Source organism: Dendropsophus ebraccatus, chromosome 11 (genome assembly GCF_027789765.1).
Source record: "Dendropsophus ebraccatus isolate aDenEbr1 chromosome 11, aDenEbr1.pat, whole genome shotgun sequence".
In the NCBI taxonomy this organism is placed as follows: domain Eukaryota; kingdom Metazoa; phylum Chordata; class Amphibia; order Anura; family Hylidae; genus Dendropsophus; species Dendropsophus ebraccatus.
In genome coordinates, this window is record NC_091464.1 from 13376184 (window position 1) to 13403286 (window position 27103).

The 27103-nt window shown below is 43.7% G+C and overlaps 1 protein-coding gene across 6 annotated transcripts in view; it reads right to left on the reverse strand.

Moving 5' to 3' along the window:
* The window catches only part of NFASC (neurofascin), a 109597-nt gene that overhangs the window by 14305 nt on the left and 68189 nt on the right, over window positions 1–27103 (reverse strand). For 2 of the 6 annotated variants that reach the window (XM_069945785.1, XM_069945784.1), the window contains 16 exons: window positions 26267–26451; window positions 23578–23709; window positions 22890–23033; window positions 21303–21414; window positions 21054–21220; window positions 20105–20252; window positions 18399–18523; window positions 16693–16737; window positions 15445–15546; window positions 15152–15349; window positions 14924–14994; window positions 13295–13517; window positions 7622–7744; window positions 6466–6639; window positions 5973–5987; window positions 2120–2326 (listed from right to left, as the gene is read on the reverse strand). In XM_069945785.1, the coding sequence (XP_069801886.1) occupies window positions 2120–2326; window positions 5973–5987; window positions 6466–6639; window positions 7622–7744; window positions 13295–13517; window positions 14924–14994; window positions 15152–15349; window positions 15445–15546; window positions 16693–16737; window positions 18399–18523; window positions 20105–20252; window positions 21054–21220; window positions 21303–21414; window positions 22890–23033; window positions 23578–23709; window positions 26267–26451 (2171 nt within the window). Of the gene's footprint in view, window positions 1–2119; window positions 2327–5972; window positions 5988–6465; window positions 6640–7621; window positions 7745–7940; window positions 8146–8981; window positions 9098–13294; window positions 13518–14923; window positions 14995–15151; window positions 15350–15444; window positions 15547–16692; window positions 16738–18398; window positions 18524–20104; window positions 20253–21053; window positions 21221–21302; window positions 21415–22889; window positions 23034–23577; window positions 23710–26266; window positions 26452–27103 lie in introns of those variants that run through there. The other 4 variants (XM_069945788.1, XM_069945786.1, XM_069945787.1 and 1 more) reach the window with 3 other exon arrangements.

The window sequence follows — 27103 nt, forward strand, 5'->3', positions numbered from 1 at the left end:
GATCTCTGCCCGTACCAACTCAATTTTATGGGCGGGCGAATTCCGCCAAAAGAAATTACATGTGAATTTTTTCGGCAGACGGCGGAATCTGCTCGACCATAGAATGGTATCTATGGAACGAGTGGATATTCGCAACGCCGTGAGCGGATACGAGCGACTTATCCGCACGGATTCCGTAGTGTGAACCCACGCATATAGTTGAATCTCTAAGGCAAGATGTGTTAGAACTGTGGTCTAGGGGTAACTCACCTGTCTAGAGACCTGCCAGCAGTTATTTCTTTGGCTCGATTCCCCTCATAGAAATGCAATATAGTTATTTTTTTATTTTTCTCATCATTGTATTAAAAAAACTAAACTGATTTGGACCTGATTGGGAATTTTTTGCACTTTTAAAAATGATACAATAATTATATTTCATTTTCATCAGGGAAATCCAACCAAAGAAGTAACTGCTGGTCTCTAGACAGGTGATTTACCCCTAGACCACAGCTCCAACACAGGCAAGGATCTTCAAGTATATCTGAATGCAGATCAGTCCTCTGTTGGCAGATGCTGACTGACAGCTGAGAGAGCAGGAGGCCGGGCAGCAGAGATTATTCATGAAAAACAGGGAGGAGGAAGGAGTGGTGAGGTGTGCCAGAGTGCATCACAAACACTGAGGCACAACTGCTCTTTGACATTATATCACTTATAGCCATTATATCATAGGCAATAACCCACTACCGTTTACATTTACCAGTATACTGTTAGGTGTCTACGTACTGACTGCCATCATGGAGGCAGATCTGTTACAATATACCAGAACACCAATGCACCTTCTCCCCGTCCTATCAATTTATTATATTGAGGCAGTGTAGCATTAAAGGGGCACTCCAGCAACTGTTGTCAAAAAGTTATATGGATTTGTAAATTACTTCTATTAAAAAATGTCGAGTCTTCCAGTACTTATCAGCTGCTGTATGTCCTGCAGGAAGTTGTATATTCTTTCCAGTTGGACACAGTGCTCTCTGCTGCCACCTCTGTCTATGTCAGGAACTGTGCAGAGCAGTAGCAAATCCTCATAGAAGACTTTAATAGAAATAAATTATAAATCTATATTTTATTCTGCCACCAGTTGATTTGAAAGAATTGTTTTCGCCGAAGTACCCCTTTAAGCCTCAAGCCCAGGCATACTTGGCTAAGCATGTATACAGTATGTTCTGCCACACTTCTCTAGCAGCTTCTCTTCCTTCTGAGAGATGGGATGGGGCATGCTGAAATCCAGCTGCTAATTCCTTCTCTCTATGTGAAGTCAGGGAGCCTCTATAAACACAAGGCCCACCAACACAAAATCAGGAGCTTAAGAAAACATGATCTTATGTGTATTGCCGGCTTAGGGCTGTATTACATCAGTTATGTCCCTGCAGTCCTTGCTTTAAAAGGTACAATAGAAAATATTAAAGATGCTGACCTGTCTACACCCCCCCCATGCCCCCCGCGGTGCTGTCCCATCTCAGCCAGTGTAGAGACGGGTTCAAAAGTGTCAATGGCGGCTGCAAAGAGCAGGGAAAAGGCAGGAGGACACTGGGGTGGGGGGAGCCTGGACAGGTAAGTATAATCTTTATTATTTTATATACTCTTTCATCAGCCATCGGCGGCACTTCGCTTTTAGGCTGGGATCACACTTATCAGATATGTTTTTGAATGGTTACCGGTTAATGGTTTTACACAGAGAAATGTGATCAACCACATTTCTGTTTACGCTAAAAAACAAACAAAAAAAAAAGATCCATTTTGATCCGCTTTTATTTTTATAATGGAAGTCAAGGGAAAAATGGATTGAAACAAATGAATCCGTTGTTGCATCCTTTTTTTTATTAAACGGACTGCAAAAAAACAGTGTGAACCCAGCCTTACAAGGAGCGATGCACGGTCGGCAGCCGATGATTTTTAACAAGTTGATAGACAACGATCAGCTGATGATCAGCTCCTTGCCTGATGTTTTCTCTATTACACAAGGCAACGTCTGCCTGATTCGGCCTGATTCGCCCCGTGTAATAGGACCCTTGGGCTCGGGGAAGGCTTTACACCAGACATTTCACCGATCACAATGACATTGGTTCCTTCTCTCATGCTGTACCTATTTCAAGGACGCTAGCCACAGTAGATGGAGGGCTGGCAGTGCCGGTAGTGGTGGGAACAGTTGTCGTTGTAGTAGTAGTAGTAGTGGCAGGTCTGGCTGTAGTGGTTGTGCTGAGGACAGTACTGGTAGCACTGGGGGTGGTTGGGGGAACAGTAGGGATTTCTGTGGGAGCGTCTGTGACGGGTGCTGGAGACGTGGGAGCAACTGAGAACAAGGTGAAAAACAGACTGAAAAGAGAGCAGAGAAATGCATGTCCACCTGATATAATATGTAACATGCACCTCTCCTAAACACTTGGGGGCGCCACCATTACCAGGCATGTACCTTCTTCTTAGAGACCTTCTCAGAGTTTGCCCTTATTCTAAGGTGAGCATTTTCTAATGTCTACAAAGCACCAAGTACTGTAGGGTACTATATACTCCTGTATTCTCCTGCCCATCTACCTCCAGTGGAAGATTTCTGAAGGGAATTACAGTGACTACAGGAATCTAAAAACCAAAAATAATTCCACTCCGTAGCCATGTGCTGGAGGTAGCTGGGTGGAGATCTTGGGTTATAGGGGTCGCCTGGGATTAGAAAATGCACAGCTACTTTCTTGCGAAAACAGCACCACCCCTGTCCTCAGATTGTGTGTGGTATTACAATTCAGCTTCATTCACTTTAAAAGAACAGAGCTGCAATACCCACATCTAAGCTGAAGACAAGGGTAGTGCTGTTCATTGAAGAAAGTGACCATGTTTTTCTAAGCCTTGACAACCCCTTTAACTATAAGAGAAACCCAAACAAAGAAGAGACGGACATTGAGAAGATGTGGATATCATCCTCACTGCTACAACACAAGGACCACGCTGAGCGATTCTACAGTTTTCATGTAAAATTGTGAACGTATGTCCATATAAATAATAATAAAGAGCTGAAGTGGTTCTCAGCATGTCAGAAACAGGTCCTACTGGTATCGGCTCCTTTTATCTTTGTAGTGATGAAAGGACTTGCCAAACATTCAGGTCCTGCTGAACCTGAACACTCAATGTCTGGAAAAGTTGGATGCAGCCCTACGGTCGCCAGGAGAACATGGATACACCCTATGGCTCTATCCATGTTTTCCAGGACTCCCTAGGTCTCCATCCAGCTTCTCCAGTGATAAAACGAGTGTTCGGGTTCGGCTTAACCCAAAAGAAGTTCGGCACGTTTGCTCATTGATAATCACAGGCTGCAAGGCTCAGAAGGGAACCTGTCACTCTGACATTCAATTTGCAGGCAGTATGTTACAGAGCAGGAAGAGCTGAGCAGAATGATATACAGCATTGTGGGTAATGTTCCCAATAACTATTCATGTAAGTCTCCACCCATTCTGGACTAAATAGTCATGTGGGCGGTCCTGCTCCTGATTCATCTGCTTAGCTCCTCCTGCTCTATCACATGATGCTCCTATGTGCTTGATGTGACCAGTTACCTTTGACCTATGCTGTTTTGATGCAGTTTTTGAAACCAAAAGGGGATTGAATGGGGGGAGGGAGGGGAGTATATAGAAAAGATTCTACTTCTCCTTATCCAGCTAGCTGCACCTTCACACACTGAATAGAAGCTGCATCAGGCTATGCCCACACTCCAGGAACATATTGGAGGATGGCGGACGTCTTGTTATATACCATTATTAGCGGACGTCTATACCCGATATGTTCCTGAGGTGGGAGCCTCTAAATGCATATACCGAAACCAAAGTCAGGTCACTTTTTTTATCGATGCGGCTGTGAACTGTTTGGTTTACATTATTCTTTTTGTCTTTCCTTTATCACTTTCCATCTTCTCAGACACTTTGGATGCCATGTATAGTGATCAGGATGAATAATACATAATGGCTGATGACACCATGCAAAAATCTAACACAGAACCTAAAGGATTGGGGGGAAAAAGTAATATGTTGGTCCTTCTAAGATAAAATACAACAAAGCTGTTACTGGAGATAGAGATGCACTGAAATACACACATGTGGCACGATGCAACACTGAAAGCATGACCCATAGGCCGATGGTAAGCAAGCAGAAGGCCCAGGCTGTAACTACAGAGGTAACATGTTAGCCTGGCTGCCTGATCATGGGTGAAGCCGCTGCTCTATGTACAACACAGGAGATCCTGACAACAAGTGCAGCTGGCGGCATGCATACGGCAACATCTACAATCCATATAATGCACCATGCCGATAAAGTGGTTTATATAATACCCCGTATCTGGTTACAGCTGTCCGAATTATAATATAATAGACGCATCGTAGTTTAAAGGGTTTTCTGGCATCAAAAAAAGGTTTAAAAAAATCTTGTTCTGCTATTTTTAACTTTGTTGCCTGTGATTCCATTGGTGTCCACAAGGTTGAGGTGATGACGTGCCATAATGATATGTGACTATCAGCCAATGATCGCCCATAGAGTCAATATGAACAACATGTGACAGATGGGATCACGGATCATTACATCACATCATCACAAGAGACAAGCAATCCATATTCAAATACTGAGCCATCCGAATCGAGCATGCTCATCTCTAATCATCACTTTCAAGGGGAAGTCCAAGGTCAGGCTCATTTTCCAAAAGAGTCAGGGAGGAGGTGGCTAAACATAACACCATGTACCTCCCTCCCCGACTCCAGAGCTGGGGTCCACTGTCCTCCGCTCCAGTTTCAGGTCTGTCTCCTGGTCTGAGCGGGGGCCAGTCAGCAGCTATAGCGGGGTCCCGCACTGACCGAAGAGGGGCCACTGGATCAGCACATAGAAATGTAAAGTGTGTGTTTGTGTTTTCTTATATTTCTCCACCACCATTTTGTTTAAAGGCCAGAAAACCTCTTTAATACAAATCAGGAAGCATCATCTCTTAGTCATATACAGTCATGCAGAGTGGATCTCATCTGGACCACAGGGAGCTCCGGACCAGCCATGCACACAGCCCTCAGTATGCAATGCTAACCATTCTTGGCTGCAGTACTAGCATGCAGTACTAGAAAGTTCCAGATCTCGCACCTGTGGAAAATGAACACGCTTAGGCAATCCTTTGGTAGGACACTATAAAGTAATATAGTGTCTTTCCATCAATGTAAGCTAACCAGAGCCTACATAACACCCTATATACTCACTTATGTCTGCAACTACAACATTTTTTCCCCCACAGAAATCAACAGGGGTTCTGATCACAAGCCATTTTGCAATATCCATTTTTTTTAACCTTTTCTAGGGTTAAATCAATATATATACCCACTAGGTGTCTCTCTTCTAAACTAAATTAACTTTTGATAGTTCTATTCTCAGCCCTGCAGCTTACCCGGAGACAATGCTCTTTGTTATGCAGCAATTCAGTCAGTATAATGTCACTGTGTGCTTACAGAGGTTTTGGTGCTGTGTGACAGGAGAGCCGACCATACAGTGTGAGCACCTCCAGAATTCTCTGCTACTGAATGTGGATGTGCAGCAGCTGTAAACATGCACAGTGAAGGGAGACACCTTGTGGCCATATGTTTAATGTTGATTTAAACATAAAAAAATAGAGTATACTGCAGCACCACTTGTATCACAACCCCTGTTGATTTAAAAAAAAAAAAATTAAAAAAAATCACGGCACATAATCTTTAAATATATACAGGATAGAATTGCTATGGGTTTCCCAAAGTGTAGCATTTCTGCTGATGACAATGACAATCCTCCCTGGACAGAATGAATGCTTATAGCTGAGAACAGAGGCCATTCCCACAAGCAATCTACTATATTTTGCAGGCACGACTGGTGCTTTGAAAGACAGAATACCATGCCACACGCTTCGCATGCTTGAAGCCCATGCATGTTACCTTGCTAGCTTATTACTTTACCTGAAGTTGGGGGAACTGCAGACCTCAAAGAAAGCCAAGAGTGGGGAAGAGTAGAAAGAGAGAAAAAAAAAGAGAGTGGAATACATAAACACTTAGAAGAGAGAGACAATGAGACGCAGGTCCCTGACTAGTCACTAGAGATCTTTAGAACCTTGCTGTGCCCATGCCAGCTATAGACTAGAACAGGTGTAGGGAACCTTGGCTCTCTAGCTGTTTCAAAACTACAACTCCCATCATGCCTGGACATGTCCAGGCATGATGGAAGTTGTAGTTTAGCAACAGCTGGAGGGCCGAGGTTCCCTACCCCTGGACTAGAACGTTTCCTTCAATGGATGTTCCTATATAAAATGTAGCACCACTGTGCATGAGAATGACTGAAGGGACCCTGATATCTTCATCGTCAGGGTTGGTGGGGCTGCTATACATGGGAATACCCCTTCAGGAAAGTTATGGAAAGTGTGGAAGAAGCTGTGATAAGCTGAGGTTTCTGTACCTTCATCCTGCCTGAGAGGGGTGTCAGCCGTGACCACTTCCCCAGCTCCAACCTGAGTCCTTGCACTTAAGGTGATTCGATAACGTGATATTGGATCCGTCCTGCTTATTGTGTACTTTGTTTGGTTTGGGGACAGAATCTCGACTATCGGTCTTGCAAATCTGGAACCATTGACTGTGGAAAATAGAACATTTGGTATGAGTACGGAATCATTCACACATCAGTATTTTTCATCACTATTTGGTGAGCAGAAAATACTGAATCCTCTGCAACCCATTCATCTGTATGGTGCAACTGCGGTACGGACACTCCAACAGTAATCTATAGGAAAGTGCAAAATTTTCGGACAGCACATTGAAGTCCGCAAAACCATCCACAATCTTGGATCCGCAATTTTGTGACATTACAGAGCGCAACAAATTTCCCAGAAAAGTTCCCAGGCGTAAACCTTGATAAATGAGGTGCGGGAGGATGCCATACCTTTTCCCGTCTTGACGCTCTGCCCCTTCCCACTCATCAGATGGGCGGGAACGGGCATACGCCAGGGAGAAGGCCACAATCTGAGCGAATCTCAAGCACACTCGATTAGCAGTGGGTGCAGAAGTTGAACGCAGTCGCCTTGTAAAAATGGATACATTTATAATTCCCTAGGGCTGCATCCAACTTCTTCAGCCACCAGTATGCAAATGTCGCATGATCGGGTTCAAAGGCACCCAAGCACCCTTGAGATTCGCTCACCTCCATCAACCATGTCTGGTAAACCTTTGTTCCAAGCCTCTTCTACTCTTTAGAAAAATAATATTTCTTTCATTGCGTCTGATCTCCCCACTACTAACCTTGGATTTTGCCTCCTTGTTTGCGAAAGAAACAAGGGTGTATTTATAGGGAGCGGCAGAGGCAGCAGGTATACAGGAGCCCCTCTGGCACACATAAGACCAATATTATATACAGGGAGAGAGCTTTGTTATGGACTATATTATATCTCTAGAAACAACTCTTTAGTTAGTTAACAATCATTCTGCAATCCAAACCCAGCATCCTGACTACGACTACGACACTTAGAGTCAACTAATTTCCATCTTCTGAATAATTATTATTATTTTTTTTTTTAAATATAAATAATATAGGAGAATCATTCTTAATGGTGGTCACTCACATGCTTGGTAGCGTAAGCCGTATCCAGTCAGGTTGCCATTGGGATGTTCTGGAGGACTCCATTCTACGTAGATGACTTCACGGTTCGGTTCACTGAATCTAAAGTTTTTGGGCTGGCTGGGCACTGCAACGATGAGGAGGAGGTAGAAGAGAGACAGAACAGCAACATATATCACTAATATATAATAGGTGTAACCACTGTACATCAGTATAGGAAAGCTCATTGGGTTAGCAGCTCAGCAAGGGGGGTGTCACATATACAGCTGTTTTAAAGCAATAGATTAGAGCCCTGCTTTTGGCTGTTTTTAGTGAGCACCTACCTCCCTCTGGTAGGGTGAACTCTTTAATGTCGCTCTTCGGGCCGTCCCCTCTCCCGTTGACGGCTACCATGTATAATTTGTAGTTGCTGTAAGGTATCAGGAAGGACACGACCCCTCGTACACGATCCCCGATAAAACTCTGCTGCAGCTTCTTTCGGGAGACCCAAATTCCCTTCAGCAAACTACTCTCCCTCCAGTAATACGCCTTGAAATACACAGTCCGGTCATTTATCAGACAGCCTTTATGTATTAGTATGGGGGGTCTGTCAGTCTGGGTTATGGGGGGGGGTCTGTCAGTCTGGGTTATTCAATCAACTAATCAATGATTAGTTTCCCTGGTTAGGTTTCAGGTAAAGTTTCCACATGCTGGGGGAAGGAGCGGGATATCACAATTGTTAATAGATCCACAGAGATGAATCAAGAAAATATTTAAGGGGTATTCCACTCAAACATAACTTTTCATATGTTGCCACCCACGATGAGACTAACAATTCATTCCATACTTGATATTATCTATTCAGTTTCCTTTCCTTAGTTTGGAGCTGTTTTTTTCCGCTGAAGACACAAAAAACTGTATGTGAGTTTTTTTCTCTGTCTCCCCCTCCTGCACCCTTTCTTCCAATACAGCTGATGTAAACAAGTTCCTGGCAGGCTTCATCTGCAACTTTGTAATGCTGGGAGGGATACTCTGAGGTCAAGTTGCTCACTGCGATTTTCCCTCTAGGCATTACAAAGTTTCTTTAAAGTTGCAGATAGGGACTTGTTTACATCAGCCGTCTCAGAAGGTAGGGGGCAGGAGGGAGAGACAAAGAGAAAAACGCACACACAGATTTTAGTGTCTTGAGCAGAATGCAGCAGCTCAGAACTGGGGGAAGGAGACTGAACAGATAATAAGTATGAAAAGAATTGTTAGTCTCACCATGGGCAGCAACATATCAGAAGGTATGTTTGAGTGGAATACCCCTTTAAATGACTTCCCATCCACCTCCTCTTTCTTGATTATATGTGAATGGGCTGTTAATAAGGAGCCGTTCCGCTCACTCTGTATTCCAGCAGACTTCCTTGGATTGACGCCGCGGCCACACGCGTCCATTGTAGGGAGACGGCGGAGCTGTTCATGACCCTCAGTTTAATATCAGTTGGTGCTGCTTTGGGATCTGAAGGTGAAGAAATCTTTATGCACCAACACACTACACGTCTATGGAGAACAATATAAAATAATTCCACCGTATTTCTGCTCAGATCCTGCACTATACTTCACTGGTTTTAACAGAGATTGAGGGACTTTAACATTTCAGCTCCAACTAAAATAAGAATACATTGGAGCGCTCCTAAATGTCACTTCATATTTCAGGAGACCAATGAAACCTGCAATCTTTTATAAAAAAAAAAAGAAGTAAAACGCTTATTATGTTCACACTCCATCAAAATGGCGGCCGTTTTATTGAGCAGCTGTCATTTGACAACAAAGAATGGCCGTTATATACGAATAAAGTCTGTTGTTATAAAATAGCGTCTGTTAATTGTTGTAAAATGACAGCTCGCAAATAAAAAACAGCCGTCATTTTGATGGTGTGTGAACATAGCCTTAGTGTGCAAACAATCTGCAAAAAAATGTGTGGGTTTTGGTGACAGAAAGGGATATGGTATGGATTGAAAAATCAACGTCTAAAGCAATCCGATGGCAACAACGGCAGGGTGGAACAATGCCTTAGTTTCAATGGGATCCCGGCCAGAGTGTATAAACATCGTATACACTCCGGCCGGGATCCTGTGCGGCCCCGCAAATAACTGACATGTCAGTTTTCTGCGGCCGCAATCCAATGAATTGCAGCCGTAGGAAACCCTGTCAGTTCACACAGTGAAGCGAGTGGCTCCGGGCGCTTGCTTCACTGTGTGCTATGGGAGGTTCTAATGCGCCCGCATCAGAACCCTTCGGCAGGGATGATCCGGGCAGAGACCGGCCATTCAGTGACCCGGCCGGGGTCACGGAACGGCCGGTCTCTTACGATGTGTGAACATAGCCTAAAAGTGCAGTTATTTGTCATGAGAGGAGATCCACTGATATACAAAAACTGCACCTTTGATTATCATTAGAAGGAGTGGGCCAGCTCACGCTCTGAGGGCGGACAGTGCGCCTAATGGTGCTCCAGACTGAAGATTACACTGCTAACAGCACAGGAACAGCGCCAAGGAGGAAGGTAAGAAACATACCTTCATCCTCAGCCCCTTGTACCCACTAGGGAACTATCAGCAGCTTAGATACATTGAACCTGCTGATATTTCCCCTATAAATATAAATATGAGCAAGTTAAAGGGGAACTATCAGCAGGTTAGATTAATCTAACCTGCTGAAATGTCCCTTTTGCACACGTGGTGCTGGGGATTAGGGCATGTCTCCTACCTTCCTCCTCTGCGCTGTTCCTGTGCTGTTGGTTGTGCCCAGCCTAAGGCTAGGTTTACACTGCGTTTTTGCAATCCGTTTTTTTCATCTGTTTTTTGCAAAAAACAGATCAAAAAATGGATGCATTTGTGTGCAACCGTTTTGATCCGTTTTTTCCATTGATTTCCATTGTAAAAAAAAAACGGATCAAAACGGATCAGTTTTTTTAACGGACACAAAAGTAGTGTCAGCTACGTTTTTGTGTCTGTAAAAAAAACTGATCTGTTTTGGAAGTCAATGGAAAAATGGATTAAAAACAAATGCATTAGTTTTTTGCAAAAAAAACTGATGAAAAAAGGCACTACTAACAGCACTTTATCCTCAGTGACCGTGTGCCCTAGGGAGCTGTCAGCAGGTTAGATTCATCTAACCTGCTGACAGTTCCCCTTTAAGATTGGCACAGATGGGTCCCAGTGTACATCTTAGATGAAGCAGACAGATCTCCACTTCAAACCTCGACAAAAATCCTCCATTTCTGTGAGAACACACTAATATGCTGCTTCATATACAGCTCAGAATATTATACCCCACACCCAAAAGGGTTCAGCACTTGTACATGACACTTTCTTCTTCGAGTAGCTCCAAATCTTTCCTAAGCCATACTAATCACTCATGCCTCTCTACCAGGTGTAACAGGGCTATGGTCACACTACGTTTTTTTTTTACTCAAACATATAGCTGTCATTTCGAGGTGAAAATACTGCTGTAATTTTAATAATCAAGAATGGAAAGAAAGATCATGCTCTTATTTACGGCCGTAATTATCATAATTAATAAAAAAATAAATTGTGTGAACATAGCCTAACGGTGCAGAAGAGCAATGAAACCCCAATCAGGAGTTTACACATTTGTAGTTTTAAAGTGTCACTGTCGTGAATTTTTTTTTGCAGAAATCAATAGTCCAGGCGATTTTAAGAAACTTTGTAATTGGGTTTATTATCCGAAAAATGCATTTTTATCATGAAAAAGCAGTTTGAAGCTCTCCCCCCTGTCTTCATTGTTCTCCTATGGAGAGAGCTAAAGAAAAGACCAAAACAGGACAACAAAGAGTTAATCTACAAATCCCTCACGGGATATCTCCTGTGACAGTCACCAGTGACCTGTCTGAGCTCAGATTACAGCTGTCACCCAGCTCCGTGCCTGTAATCCTCTGTTATCTGCTTTCTGCTGCCGGCTAACTCCCTCCTTCCTCCTCCCCCCTCCCCTCTCCCTAGAACAGACAGGGTACGACTCCTGCAACAAGTCACAATTTTCAGATTTTTCAGAGTGGATGAAAAAGAGGAAGGAGGGGGGGACCTGGGAAAGGGCTTTTTACATGCAGATAATGGCAGATTTGGCTAATAAACCCAATTACAAAGTTTCTTAAAATCGCCTGGACTATTGATTTCTGCAAAAAAAAAAAAAAAATGACAGTGACTCTTTAAATATATTTTATTGAATGCAGTAGTTGTAGTTACAAAAAAAAAGTTGTTCTGGAGATTATGGGGGGTCTAAACCCTCAGACCCCTACAGATCAAAACTTTTGACATGCCTAAGTGACGTCTTAAAAGTTTTTGCAAATGACAGGGACACATTAGGGCTTGTTGCGAGTCAGCGGGGGATTTTATGCAGTTGGTTTTGCAGCATTAAAATCTGAAGCAGATTGCGACCCACTGACTTCAATGGGTGGCAAATGCGCTAATAAACATGTGGGTTTTGCACTCTATGGGTCGGGTGTCATGTGCCTGGCCTACAGAGTGCAAGGTGTATCAGCATAGGGCACTGCTGTTTAGTGTACAGGAGCCAGACTCCAGTGAAAATGATGGGAGCCTGGTCAAGACCAGAAGTCGGTCCTGACGCTCACTGTGAACTCACAGTGGTCAGTTAGTAATTGTGATCAATTTCCCCCTGCAGGATGCTGGGTTTTAGAAAAGGCCGGACTTCTCCTTTCAGTTAGACAGTAAGCAGGGATTTATACACATCACTTCTGACTGTACAGGGGACTTAACATTTTCTCCTCCTTGCTTCTGGCTGTGTCAGGCATCTTTAGCTTCACTGCAGCTTCTATTGATTACCTGATAGCCCTTAGAGGCTGCAGTGCAGAGGAGGTCATCACACAGCAATGGGGAGGAAGAGTGTTAGGCTGTGCTCCCACACAGATTTTATGTCTAAAATACAACGTGCGAACACAACCATCGAGCACTTTCCAGGCACTCTTACCCACTGTACTAACCACTCTGGCTAGTGTTTTTATATAGAATAATCCAGAGGACTATGTAGGATTTGGTGGACTATGTCCATGACTTGTGAATTAAATTTTTTAAAAATCTAATGTTTTTTTTTATTTTAGTAGAAAAAAAATATTTACTGGTGACTTTTGTTTTCTCATACACTTTACAGCTTTGTAGTGGAGACGTCTGATAGATAACCTCCATTACTAAGCTAGAGCTTAATGTGAGCAGGTAAAACAGCTAACACGCTGCGTTTACATGGAGCGATTATTGTTCGAATTTTTGCTATAACGATCGCATTTGAGCGATAATCAGCTCTTGTAAACGGACCACCCTGTATTATTACCCCAGTAACCAAAGCTTCAAAATAGATGCTTCAGGTCTGGGGTGGTAGCAGACTAGTAGTATCCGACTGGGAAGAGCCAAAATAAATGGCACTTCTCACCCTGGTAGTACAAGGATGCTACTGTTTGGTTTTTGGTTATGTAATTGGGGGGGGGGCACTTTTTTTCGTTGTATCGTTACAACATTAATTTAAAACTACCTTCAGTTTGCTGTCTATATTTGCTGCTATGTAAGTAGTCCTTAGTGCCTTATTTATTGCTGCAACTCCGCACACCAACATCCAGTATGTAAAATGCATAAAACTATTAAAACATAACAGCATAAAAAAAGGATAAAAAAAGGTTTACACTACTTACAGTCTTCTCCAGAATATCCAATCACAGTATTTGGTTCTGGTGCCCGGCCAAACTCATTCTCCGCCTGAACTCTTATTTCATAAGGGGAGTACACAGGGGTGTTCCACACCACATGCTTGTTTGTCCATACTGTCGCATTTTTCCACGGTTCTCCTGTGTTTCGCTGGCGCCACTTCACGATGTAACGTAAGTTGGGTCCATATGCTTGTGTGGAGTTCAGAGGCTGCGCAGAGTAAAGATGAAAAAAAAATAGCAAATAGGTAGTAAAATAGTAAACACATCATCATTTCTAAATGCTTATTATACTTATATGATCATAGTCTAGTAGCAGTCATTATATAGACTCTGATTATGGAAACAAAGAAACAAGAACACAAATGTGTCAGCACAGTTTGAGTGATGTCTTATCATGTACTTAAAGAGCTCAATGCTCTTGAGCAGGTGTAAATTTTGGCCATGATTTACGTAAATCAGGAGCAGGAGGAGGCCACACCTCCTCCCCGCCTTGCAGCGCCCCCATCCCCCGGTGTCCCATGAGACAAGCATGGGCTACAGCAGCTGTACTCAAGGGAGAAGAGGAGAATCTGCCCCTCCTCCCTAGTTTTTCTAATATTTTACTACTTTTTGCTACTAGTTTTAAAACAGTAGAACTTTTTTTTGTTACCTATGAATAAAATTGCTCTTGTAACTCTTATAATTATTTTTACACCAACAAGGCTGTTTTGAGGCGTCATTTTTTGCACCATGTTCTATAGATTTTATTGGTATAGATGGGAATTTTTAATCTCTTTTTATAAATTTTTTTATTGATAAATAATGTGACATACACACACACACAAAATCAGCAATCCTGCAGTTTTTTTTCAAGGCGTAGGAACAATATTGTTATATTTGATTGGGGGACAGGCTTTGTCATATTTTTAAGAACACTTTGTTTTTATTATTGCTATATTTAAGTCCCCCTTCCGGATTATTGTATGCAATCATTAGATTGCTTATACTGATCAATGCTATGCCACTGCATAACATTAATCACTGTTATTGTTTCTCTGCAAGCGGAGTCTGCCAGAGGCTGATCGGACTGCACAGAGGTAAGTATTATACCTCAAATTTTGAACTTCAACCATGAGATTACAATGGTCCCATAAGCTGAAGCCCTGGTCTCTGTCTGCTCCCCTGCCGCTGTCACAAGCTCCTCTGAGTCGGATTCTGTCATTGCAGTAATGAATTTGAATATGCCGCCAGCTTCGGGAAGCTTGTGACAACGGCAGGGGAGCGGGCATAGATAGCAGCAGTGCTTCTCAGGTTAACCTGCCGCGATCTCTGCTCACCCTGCCCTGGCGGCTTATATATACCTACCATAAGGACTGAGCCCTGATTGTCACCAGAGGGAGAGTTCTCCCTCTGCAGCCCTATATATGCTGCAGTCATGCAGCTTTGGTGCTGACAGTTTTGGCAGGTGCTCGGCTATCACTTACAGACGATACCCACCATGCAAGGCACGGGAAGTTTCAGGCATAATTTATTGATGTACTGTGCAATAATGGGAGGGGGTTATGTCAAAGGCTCAAAAGAGTCTTTAAAGGGTTACACAGAAGAACCTAGGAACCTATATCTTATATTACTCACTGTCCATGTGATCTCCATGTTGTCTTTGTGAGTTCCTGCTCCGCGAACATCACTTGGATTAACTTCCGGGGCTAAAAATCCAAACAAAAGTTCCCTTTAAAACAAAATCCTAATAAAGAGACGCAGCTTATTAAAGGAAAACGATGAAAACAGCAATGATTAATTTCACGACAGCGAGAGGACCCAAAGGGAGGCGAGAACTGATAGTGACATGAATTCATCACTCACGTGCCCCATTGGTCTGGTATCGCTCAGATGACGGGCTGGGCATGCTGCTTCCAAGGTCATTCAGGGCCAGAACTCGAAACTGGTAGTTGACAAATGGAGAGAGACGGAGCAAAGCGGAGTTCACATTACCGGGAACTGAAGCAAGGTTGTGCCAGGTCCCCGGCTGGTGACGGTTCTCCTCAAACTGTACAATAAAACCTGGGGAGTAAGAAAGACAAATGAGCAACATAAACAATCCATATTAAAAACAAGCCCTACACGTACATCATAGAGACACTGCATTCCCCGCTCACCTGTTATAGGGCTGTTGTTATCATCACCCGGCGTCCATGTGAGCCGCACACTTCTTTCTGCAAGGTCGGTTAACTCTAAATCCATGGGGGGGTCTGGTTTATCTAGAGGACATACATGAAATAACCTTTAGACAAGATCCATAATGTATAAACCTTAAAGGGGTACTCTGGCAAAAATATTTTTCTTTCAAATCAACTGGTTTCAGAAAGTTATATACTGTAGTTTTGTAATTTATTTCTATTTAAAAATCTTAAGTTTTCCAGTACTTAGCAGCTGCTGTATGTCCTACAGGAAGTGGTGTATTCTTTCCAGTCTGACACAGTACTCTCTGCTGCCACTGCCCAGAAAAGCAGAGGTTTTCTATGGGGATTTTCTGCTGCTCTGGACAGTTCCTGACATGGACAGACGTGGCAGCAGAGAGCTGAAAAAGAATCCATCACTTCCGGCAGGACATACAGCAGCTGATGAGTATAGGAAGACTGGAGATTTTTAAATAGAAGTAAATGAAACCAGTTGATTTGAAAGAATTTTTTTTTGCCGGAGTACCCCTTTAACTGATTGGGCATTAAAGGAGATTTTCAAGACTTTCTCAGGATAGGCCATCACCATGCTAGGGGCACAACTCTTGGCATCCCATAGATTATGTGAATAAATAGGTTGTAGGACGCTACTAAGTGACACATCCCATTCATTGCTTACCATGCATATCTCCATGCAGTAGCTGAGTATGGCAGCTTAGTCTCTATCGCTTGAATGGGGACTGAGCCAACCACAGCCACCACAGATAGTACGGAGCCACGACTAGTAACCAATGACTGGGACGTAGCACTCAGTAGAGCTCTGCATAGAGTGCTGCAACCCTTTCACAGCCCTGAATAGCAGGTGTGCTGGGAGCTAGACAGAGTCCTTGAAAACACCTTGAGGCTATGTTCTCACAATGTTAAAATGATGGACGTTTTTATTTAACGGCCAATAACAGCTGCTATGTTATGATAATGGGAGCTATTACGTAAACAATGCTCGTTATTATAAGATACCGGCCGTTATTTGCTGTTAAATGACATCCCTACAATAAAAACGTCCATCATTTCAACAGTGTGTGAACATAGCCTGATAATAATGTCATAAGAAACAGAAAACATCCCTTATAAGAAGCATATTGTGATACAGCGAGGAGCGTCTGTATCTCAGACAACCTTGTGCGGTGTGCTCAGCGGGGTGGGAGGATTAGTAGGGAGGGGGGTTACCTCGTTGTACTGATGTCAGTCGGCTAGTAGGTGAGGTAGAGGTTTCTGCAAATGAATAAGGAAATGTTAGGTATAACCTGGTTAATATCATGTTAGGGATCAACCGGCAAACACCACAAACTGCATACAAACTGGCTTTAGGGTGAAGCATATGCTGAAAGTGAATCTGCACCATTGATAACTGCGGATTCCGTCCTTTAGTGCTTCTCATTGCATGGCCGGTCCCGGATTCTGTATGTCTGCTGGAGCTGGTCAATGAGTTAGGGTCTACAGCATCCCTGCCCCAGGTCTGCCCATGATGAAGATGCAGCCCAGGAGCGTGATGATAGAAGAAGCCGGGGGGAGGAGAGAGGCACTGACACCCCACCATCTCGAATACCTGCAAACATACAGTCCCTGGGACTAGCCGTGCACTAAGGAGCACTAAAGAACAGTACCGGGTGGTATGGGGCCATGTCCGGTGATACAGATTTGCTTTAAAGGGGCTTTCTGTGCTTTGTAAAAAAAAAAAATTGGAGAGAGGGAATGTGGGGGTATACTCACCCCTCTGCTCTCTGCTGTCCAGCGACACTTCTTCTCCTTGAAGTTGCTGCAATGATCCAGCACCCTGACGGCCGCCCATCACTGGCCTCAGCACTCACAGGCAAAACTGGACCAGTTCATCTACTTTTCTATTTATATCCCCCCCCCCTTTTTCTTGCTTCTGTCCATTTTTTTTTACAAAGCCCAGAACACCCCTAAATTGCCTCAATACTTTCTTTCGAACCGTCCATAAAATCATGGTTAATCGATCACAAAACCTTTGGTGTATGTGCGCATTGCTCGTCCACTATTACAATTGTCAGTACACTAGAGTATACGAACGATCGTAACTGTGATCATAGCTAACTACTATTGTTCTGTGCACTGATTCGCTGATCCAGGGATTATTCTGATCGCCATTGGAGTTTTCTCCCTGTGATGGAGCAATTGTCATCTGCCTCATAGGGCGTTTTGCCTTCCTCTGGATCAACACTGTAGGGTTTCTCTAGGTTGAACCTGATGGACTCTTGTCTTCTTTTAACCTTTTTAGCTATGTTACTATATTGCTATGTGGTGAATGATTCCAGCTTGTTTGCAATTGTTTATCGTTAATTGGAGAAAACGAAATATCCTTTGTCTAATCGGAGTCTAATGTTTTTCCTGAAGAAACTAACAAAGCCTAATACATCAATTGACTAAAGTCCCAAAGAGTTACGGAATTGGGCAGTAGTCGCAGGTAAGTACGTATCTAGATCACTCATCACACAGTCACGTGGTTTACTCTGGGAAATACACCACCTCTTGCGTAGAGTCAGTATGCCACAAGTTTGCGACATATGTGGAAAAGTTGTTTTATAAGATACCTACAAGTGGCTCGCCGATGTTGGTGTAAGTGGCGTACAAAAAAGTTTAAAAAAATTAACGTCACTATGAAGTTGCACAAAATGTGGGCAACTTTTTCCCCGACCAAAAAAATGAGTCTATATAGTGGATAAATCCCTCCCCAAAAAAAAACAGGAAGAAGGACTGTTAGAGATTCCTGTTATACATGTAAGGATATAAGCATGGATAGCTTCAGCTTTGGCTGTTTAGTATATTATATACATTATATAGTGTAGTGTATATATTATAGAATAGTATATATCAGTCCCAGTATCTAAACTAATCATAAAACATGTCAGTACCCTGAATGGTGAGATAGGCTTTGGCAAAGTCCTGATCCAGCTCTGTTTTGGCCACACAGGTGTACGCGCCTTGGTCCCTCTCTGCTACCCCAAAGATAGTGAGACCGTCATCCTCCTTCTTCATTCTAGAATTAAAAAGAGTCAAAAACTCAGCTGGATGGAAGACTGATGTCCAAGAGGCATAGCAGAGTAAACTAACAGGCTAAAACAGTGCAAATATCATTAAAGGGATTATCCAGCTAAACTCTTTCTTTCAAATAAACTGGTTTTAGCAAGTTATATAGATTTGTAATTTACTTCTATTTAAAAATCTCCAGTCTTCCAGTACTTATTAGCTGCTATGTCCTGCAGGAAGTGGTGTATTTTTCCTAGTCTGACACAGTGATCTCTGCTGCCACCTCTGTCCATGTCAGGAACTGTCCAGAGCAGCAGCAAATCCCCATAGGAAACCTCTCCTGCTCTGGACAGTTCCTGACATGGACAGAGGTGGCAGCAGAGAGCACTGTTTCAGACTGGAAAGAATACACCTCTTCCTGCAGGACATACATCAGCTGATAAGTACTGGAAGACTGGAGATTTTTAAATAAAAGTAAATACCAAATCTATATAACTTTCTGAAACCAGTTGATTTGAAGGAAAAAGATTTTTGCTGGAGTACCCCTTTTAGAAATTGTCTTCTGGACTGAAGCCAGACGCAAACATTGGATTAATAAAATTACTGGTGACTGGCCGAGCTATGTAATGTGAATAGGTGCTTCACGAATCTCTGCCGTCAGCAGTTACTGGCTAGTTGGATTTCAACACATCCCCTTTGATAATTCATAGCACATGAATGTGCTGTTGGGTGAGCACTGAGGTAAATAAAGGGGCTGGCGACAAAACAAGCTTGTGAAATGTATGGACAGCTTAGGTAAAAAAGGGAGAGGTGGTCAGGAAGATAAAGACTGGGCTTACACAGTCATTCCACTTGTGTGACCACAAACCACTGTGTCGCACACCCCGGAATCTCTGTGTAGCCACAGTTAAAAGAAAATGCATGGGCATTTTGTTGTAGTTTACCATAGAGGTTAATGGGAGTAACATATACTTCTTTGGCTTTTTTTGGCTTCCTGAAAAGGTCAGCTGCCAAAACCAGGCCCGCATGTAGTAAACATTATGGCTTATCCTGTGGATGTGCCAAAAATGTCCCAGATCAGAGTACCCCTTTAAAGTCAAGGGACGTCTCAGAAAGCATTTTTCTAATTCTGACATAATAATTTAGAGAGGTTATTTTCTCATGGGTCTTTTATTGAATTTTCTTTCCTCTCATCTTCTAAGCCAATTTATGAAAACGCTCTTAAAATTTGAGCTGATGTGTTTTTAAGAAAGATGCCTGTTCATCATCCAGGTTGTATATCAGCTGAGGGCAATTACCTTAGGATAATTCTATAATCAGCTCTGCAGCTTACCAGGAGACAATACTGACAATGTCACTGTGTAGTTACAGAGGTGACAGGAGAGCTGACCACACAATGCAAGCACACCCAGGATTCTCTGCTACTGAATGTGGACCCCCAGCAGCTGTATACATGCACAGTCGAGGGAGACACCTAGTAGCCATATGAGAAAACTTAAAGAGAGTATATTGGTGCTTGTGATGACAACCCCTGTTCGTTTCCTCTTTGCCCCTCTGAGCAGATATAATCTAATTTTCAGCTCATTCTCACCTGCTGCTGATGTACAGCTGACTATCATCCTTCATCCATGTTACTACTAGTCGTAGTGTTGTATCACTCCTCACTCGGCAGTCCAGGCGTACTGACGTGCCTCGTCTCGCTATCTGATCTTCCGGACCCTTAATAATACGGGTAGGCTCTGAAAATGGAAACATAGAAACATGACCACTATTGAAATTGACCCTAAATAACAATAAAAGGACTTATACATATGGAAATGTCACCATATCCTAAACTAAACTTTCTAAAGACAAATATAACCAGAAATATGTAAAAAACTTACTTATGCCTTTTATTTATTCTGGGGAAAATGCAATTAAAGGGGTTGTTGACCGAAAATGGTTTTCTTTCAAATCACCTGGTGTCAGAAAGTGCCAGAGATTTGTAATTTACTTATATTAAAATATCTGAATCATTCCAGTACTTACCAGCTGCTGTATGTCCTGTAGGAAGTGGTCTATTCTTTCCAGTCTGACACAGTGCTCTCTGCTGCCACCTCTGTCCATGTCAGGAACTGTCCAGAGCAGGAGAGGTTTTCTATGGGGATTTGCTACTGCTTTGTGCAAAACCTGACACGGACAAAGGTGGCAGCAGGGAGCACTGTGCCAGACTGGAAAGAATACACCACTTGCTGCAGGACATACAGCATCTAATAAGTACTGGAATGATTCAGATATTTCAATGAGTAATTTTTAGATTTGTATACTTTTCTCACACTAGTTCACTTAAAAATATTTTTCCCAAGGAGTTTCCCTTTAAAGTGTGATGCACCAGGATGACTGTTCTGTTACCAGTGACCCTCATAATGTATATGTGAATATACTGGCCACCATTTCAGCTCAGGTGAGTTGTTAGCTGTATATACTAGTGGGAACATCCTGCACTATAAAGGCCAGGGACATTTTCCATCCATTAGCATCTAACAGTCTGGCAGTTTTACCTTTGACCTCCAGCCGCACGGTATTTTCAGCATTCCCAAGGATGTTGGTAGCGACACAGGTGTATTTGCCTTGATCTTCTTTCCTGACGACGCTGATCTCCAGGGTCCCGTTTTCATGGACTCTGTAATTCCCTCCATCCAGGTTACTGCCCTGTCCATTCTTAAACCTGTGCAGAGAAAAGTACAGTCCTCTGTTCACCCTGTAACAGCAATCTGGCCTGATCTGTCTCCAACATATCCCATCCTTACCATCGCAGTGTGGGGATAGGAGAACCAAAGAACGGACAGTCCAGCTGGGTCCTGTTGTACTCAATAACCCGTATCAGCTGGTTCCGAGGGCCCAGCACTCTTGATGGAACATCTGCAGCGAGAAGACAATGCACAACGTCAGAAACCGGCACAAGTAGAAACACAATTGAAATTTTCCTAAATAGATAAAGGAACTTAAAGTGTCACTGTTGTTAGAATTTTTTTTGCAGAAATCAATAGTCCAGGCGATTTTAAGAAACTTTGTAATTGGGTTTATTAGCCGAAATGCATTTTTATCATGAAAAAGCAGTTTGAAGCTCTCCCCCCTGTCTTCATTGTTCCCTATGGAGAGGGGAGGGGAGATCAGGCACCAAAACAGGACAACAAAGAGTTAATTTACAGCTACATCATGATGCTATCTCCTCTAACAGTAAGCACTGACCTCTCTGACCTCTAAATACCGGCTTTCACACAGGTCCTGCTGTGTAATCCTTTGTTCTCTGCTGCGACTAATTTCCCTCCTCCCCCCCTTCCCTCTCCATAGATTACACAGGGCTCGACTGATGTAAAAGAGTCGAGATTTCCTGATAATGAGCAGTGGATGAGAGAGAGGAGGAGGGGGGGGACTTGGGGAAAGTCTTTCTGAATGCAGATAATGGCATATTTGCCTGATAAACCCAATTACAAAGTTTCTTAAAATCGCCTGTACTGTTGATTTCTGCTGAAAAAAAACAAACAAAAAAACGACAATAGACTACAATAATACAGGGACATTTTTGATTAACCTCTTGATGACCGGTGATATCTCTATTTACGGCGGCCATAAAGAGTCCTTATTCTATGCCGCTGAATAAGGTATTACGATGCCCTCACGCAGGATCACAGGAGCTTGGCGGTCAGCATGACCTCCTGGCCCCTGCTGTATCTATAAGGAATGGAGAAACCTCTGTTCCTGATAGATTAACCCTTTACATGCTGCAGACATATAGTGACCGTGATATGTGAAGTGTATACAGTACTGTATACCCACTATTTGGGGGATTTTCAGTCCGACACTTCTCCATGGCAGCTGAGGGGCCTTGTGAAGAACCCCAGGGCTGCTATGGATGCCCGAGTACCTGGCTGGTGGTGTATTGTTGGAAGTGGTGTATTCTTTCCAGTCTGACACAGTGCTCTCTGCTGCCACCTCTTTCCATGTCAGGAACTGTCCAGAGCAGCAGCAAATCCCCATAGAAAACCTCTCCTGCACTGGACAGTTCCTGACATGGACAGAGGTGGCAGCAGAGAGCACTGTGTCAGACTGCAGAGAATACATCACTTCCTGTAGGACATACAGCAGATGATAAGTACTGGAAGACTGGAGATTTTACTAGAAATAGAAGTAAATTACAAATCTATATGACTTTCTGGTACCAGTTGATTTCACTGGAGTTCCCTTTTTACTTAGAACAGGGGTTGAAAACCCTGACTGTCCAGCAAAACTACAACTCCCATTATGCCTTTGGCTGTCTAGGCATGATGGGAGTTGTAGTTCTGCAACAGCTGGAGAGCCAAGGAACCCTCCCCCTGGCTTAGACCCTGACTTACCAAGGATGTTAATGAAGGCATTAGCCAGCAGATAGCCGTGGGCATTGGATGCGTTGCACTGGAACACGGCGCTGTTTCCACTCTGCACTTCACGGAAGATGATCGTGTCGCCAGCAACTTCAAAGTTGGGATTTGGTTCTGTTGCTTAATGATAAATAAAGGACATGAAAAGTCAGAAAATATTAACACAATGTTCTATGTAAACGGCTGGATCAGCTAGAAGAAGCTAGCACCATGTTGGACAGGCCACTTTTTTTTGAGACTTAGATATTTAGCACAAATAAATAGAACTAATTTTCTGTCGTCGCATTGTACTATATGCTCTCAGTACCCTGGACAGCGCTCTTTGTTTTCATTTCCTCAGTGTACCACAAGGGGGCAGCATCAGCACTAGTGACATTGTACAGCTCCTACTATTCATCCCAATCTGAGTGTGCAGCAGGGGGGAGGGGTAGACCGCTCATATTCTCAGGCTTGTATTTAGATTAACATTATGATGAAAACAGGATGAGAAAGACTCAAGAAAGAATACAAGAAGACATATACTGTATACAAGGGATCGCAACTGACCAGCAATAAGTCATAATAAAGAATTACTTGTACTAATCTTACATGACTGGGAATACGGCCAGACTCTCTGCCTGTCCCTAAGTAAAGTTGTAAGCCACCTCATCCCCTGCCACCCTACCTGAGAGGGGCTCTCCATTCATCATCCACTGGATAGTGGGCTTCGGGTTTCCATTAGCGCGGCACACCAAGCGGCCGTTCTCTCCGGGAGCCAAGATCAGGTCCTTAGGTTTATCCAGCCAGAAAGGGGCGGCTGCCATAACAAAAAAGAGAGATATGGGGAAGTGCACATACCGTACGTCTCACTACAGCTCTATAAGTGTGAGGTCACGTCTGTGCTCACCAAACAGTCACCAAGGGTGTGCGTCTTATCCCCTGCATGGCTGCAGTGTCTGCGTAACATATCGGAGCTTACTGTGTGTCTGTATCCCCTGCATGGCTGCAGTGACTGCGTAACATAGAAGAGCTTACTGTGTGCCTGTATCTCCTGCACGCCTGTAGTGACTGCGTAACATAGCAGAGCTTACTGTGTGCCTGTATCTCCTGCACGCCTGTAGTGACTGCGTAACATAGCAGAGCTTACTGTGTGCCTGTATCTCCTGCACGCCTGTAGTGACTGCGTAACATAGCAGAGCTTACTGTGTGTCTGTATCCCCTGCACGGCTGCAGTGACTGCGTAACATAGCAGAGCTTACTGTGTGTCTGTATCCCCTGCACGCCTGTAGTGACTGCGTAACATAGCAGAGCTTGCTGTGTGCCTGTATCCCCTGCACGCCTGTAGTGACTGCGTAACATAGCAGAGCTTACTGTGTGTCTGTATCCTCTGCACGGATGTAGTGACTGCGTAACATAGCAGAGCTTGCTGTGTGCCTGTATCTCCTGCACGGATGTAGTGACTGCGTAACATAGCAGAGCTTGCTGTGTGCCTGTATCTCCTGCACGGATGTAGTGACTGCATAACATAGCAGAGCTTACTGTGTGTCTGTATCCCCTGCACGCCTGTAGTAACTGGGTAACATAGCAGAGCTTGCTGTGTGCCTGTATCTCCTGCACGGATGTAGTGACTGCGTAACATAGCAGAGCTTACTGTGTGCCTGTGTCTCCTGCACGGCTGCAGTGACTGCGCAACATAGCAGAGCTTGCTGTGTGCCTGTATCTCCTGCACGGATGTAGTGACTGCGTAACATAGCAGAGCTTGCTGTGTGTCTGTATCCCCTGCACGGATGTAGTGACTGCGTAACATAGCAGAGCTTACTGTGTGCCTGTATCTCCTGCACGGATGTAGTGACTGCGTAACATAGCAGAGCTTACTGTGTGCCTGTATCCCCTGCACGCCTGTAGTGACTGCGTAACATAGCAGAGCTTACAGTGTGTCTGTATCCTCTGCACGGATGTAGTGACGGCATAACATAGCAGAGCTTACAGTGTGTCTGTATCCTCTGCACGGATGTAGTGACGGCGTAACATAGCAGAGCTTACTAATATACCTGCACCCTGGTACTATTATACCTGCATCCTGGTACTATTATACCTGCATCCTGGTACTATTATACCTGCACCCTGGTACTATTATACCTGCATCCTGGTACTATTATACCTGCATCCTGGTACTATTATACCTGCATCCTGGTACTATTATACCTGCATCCTGGTACTATTATACCTGCATCCTGGTACTATTATACCTGCATCCTGGTACTATTATACCTGCATCCTGGTACTATTATACCTGCATCCTGGTACTATTATACGATGCACTCACACAGGGTTGTACAATTAAAGGGTTATTCTATGGTATTCCCTGTTGAATTATCTCCCCCCCCTTGAGACTAACAACTCCTTCCATACTTGTAATGACCTATTCTGTCTCCTTCCCCCAGTCCTCAGCTGCTGCTTTCTACTGAGGAGACAGAAAACTGTGTGTGAGCTCTTCTCTCCGTCTCTGTTTAAACTGTGTCCGTTGCCGGCTGTCTCTGCAATCTGTGATGACAAGAGGATTAGTCACAGTGGGGTCACCAGCAACTTGACCACAGATGAATCCTGGCATCACAGAGTGCAGAGACAGCTGGCCAGGGACTCTGTTTACATGTGCTATCTCGGAAGGGGGGGCAATGCGGAGATGGAGAGAAAAGTTCACACACCACATTTTGTGTCTTCAGCAGAAAGCAGCAGCTCAGAACTGGGGGAAGGAGACGGATAAGGTAATGACATGTATGGAAGGAACTGTAAGTCTCCAGGAGGGAGGATGATTATGCGGGTATTTTACCTGAGGAGAATACCCCTACTAGACCTCCTTCTACCATTGCTTGATGTTCTGATGCTTAGTGTAGATGCTTTCACTAGCGGACGGGGGCAGTATAAGCACTCTCTGGCTAAGCAGCCCCATAAACAGTAAGCTGCACTGTGTTCTGACACCTCCTATGACAGTCCGCATATGTGCTACAATAGCTCTTCTGTGGGATTGGACAGACAGGCTAGCCTTGGCTCCCGATGAGCCTTGGATGTGCATCACTGTCTCCTCATGTCACCAGTTGTTCTTTCTTTGGCTCACATTCAGTAGGTACTCTCCACCATACTAGGGACTCACCATAATTCCTAACCTAACCATTAAAATAAATACTTTGTCCACATCACTCAGATCCCTACACTTGTCTACTTTTCAGGGTAGGTGAGTATCACCTTCTTTTTCTTATTTCAGTCCTAGCCGCATAGATTTTTATACTGGGATACCCCCTTTACATTTATCTCTGTGTGTTCTGGTGTGTGTGGTTATCTTGCTTAATAATATAATCCATGACCGTGGTTCCTACCCTTGACCCGAACAGAAATGGTGTGCCGTATGCTGCCCATCCTGTTAGACGCTTGGCAAAAATACTCTCCGCTGTCTTCCTCCGACACTCGGGAAATACGGAGAGTTTTGTTAAAATTCTCAAACTTCAGCTTCTGGCTCGGTAACTCCCCTCCTTTCTTGTACCACATGATATCTGGGGTCGGTCTTAAGAAAGTAAAAAGAAGAAAAGACAAAGAGTTAATATCCACCAAGTCAGGCCCTCCCCACCGCAAAGTGGTTGCCTGACACTGATCAGTGCTGACACAGTACAGAGAAACGGACGTAACTGAGAATGACTGTAAAAATAATTAAAAGTGTATCTGACGCAGAAATATTTTTTTAAAAATCATCAGGGGTCGTGATTACAAGCAGTTTTCGCTTTATTTTTTTAACGTTTTCTATGTTTAAATCAACGTTATACATACGGCCACTAGGTGTCTCCCTTCCTGCCCTCCCCCTGTGCTCCATGCTCCCTCTGTGCTGATATTTGGTCTTTTCTCTGTTTAAAAACAGAGACAAAACGCAGGAAGTCCCCGTCCTCTGCTCTCATACACGGAGAGACACCTGTCCATCATGCAGGTTGTATATCTGCTGAGGGCAATTACCTCTGCAGCTTACCAGGAGACAATGCTCTTTGTTATGTGACAATTCAGTCAGTATAATGTTACTGTGTGGTTACAGAGGTTTTGGTGCTGTGACAGGAGAGCTGACCATGTGATGCAAGCACTCCCAGTATTCTCTGCCACTGAATGTGGATGTGTAGTAGCTGTACACATATGCAGTACATGTATACATGTATGTATATTGTTGATTTAAA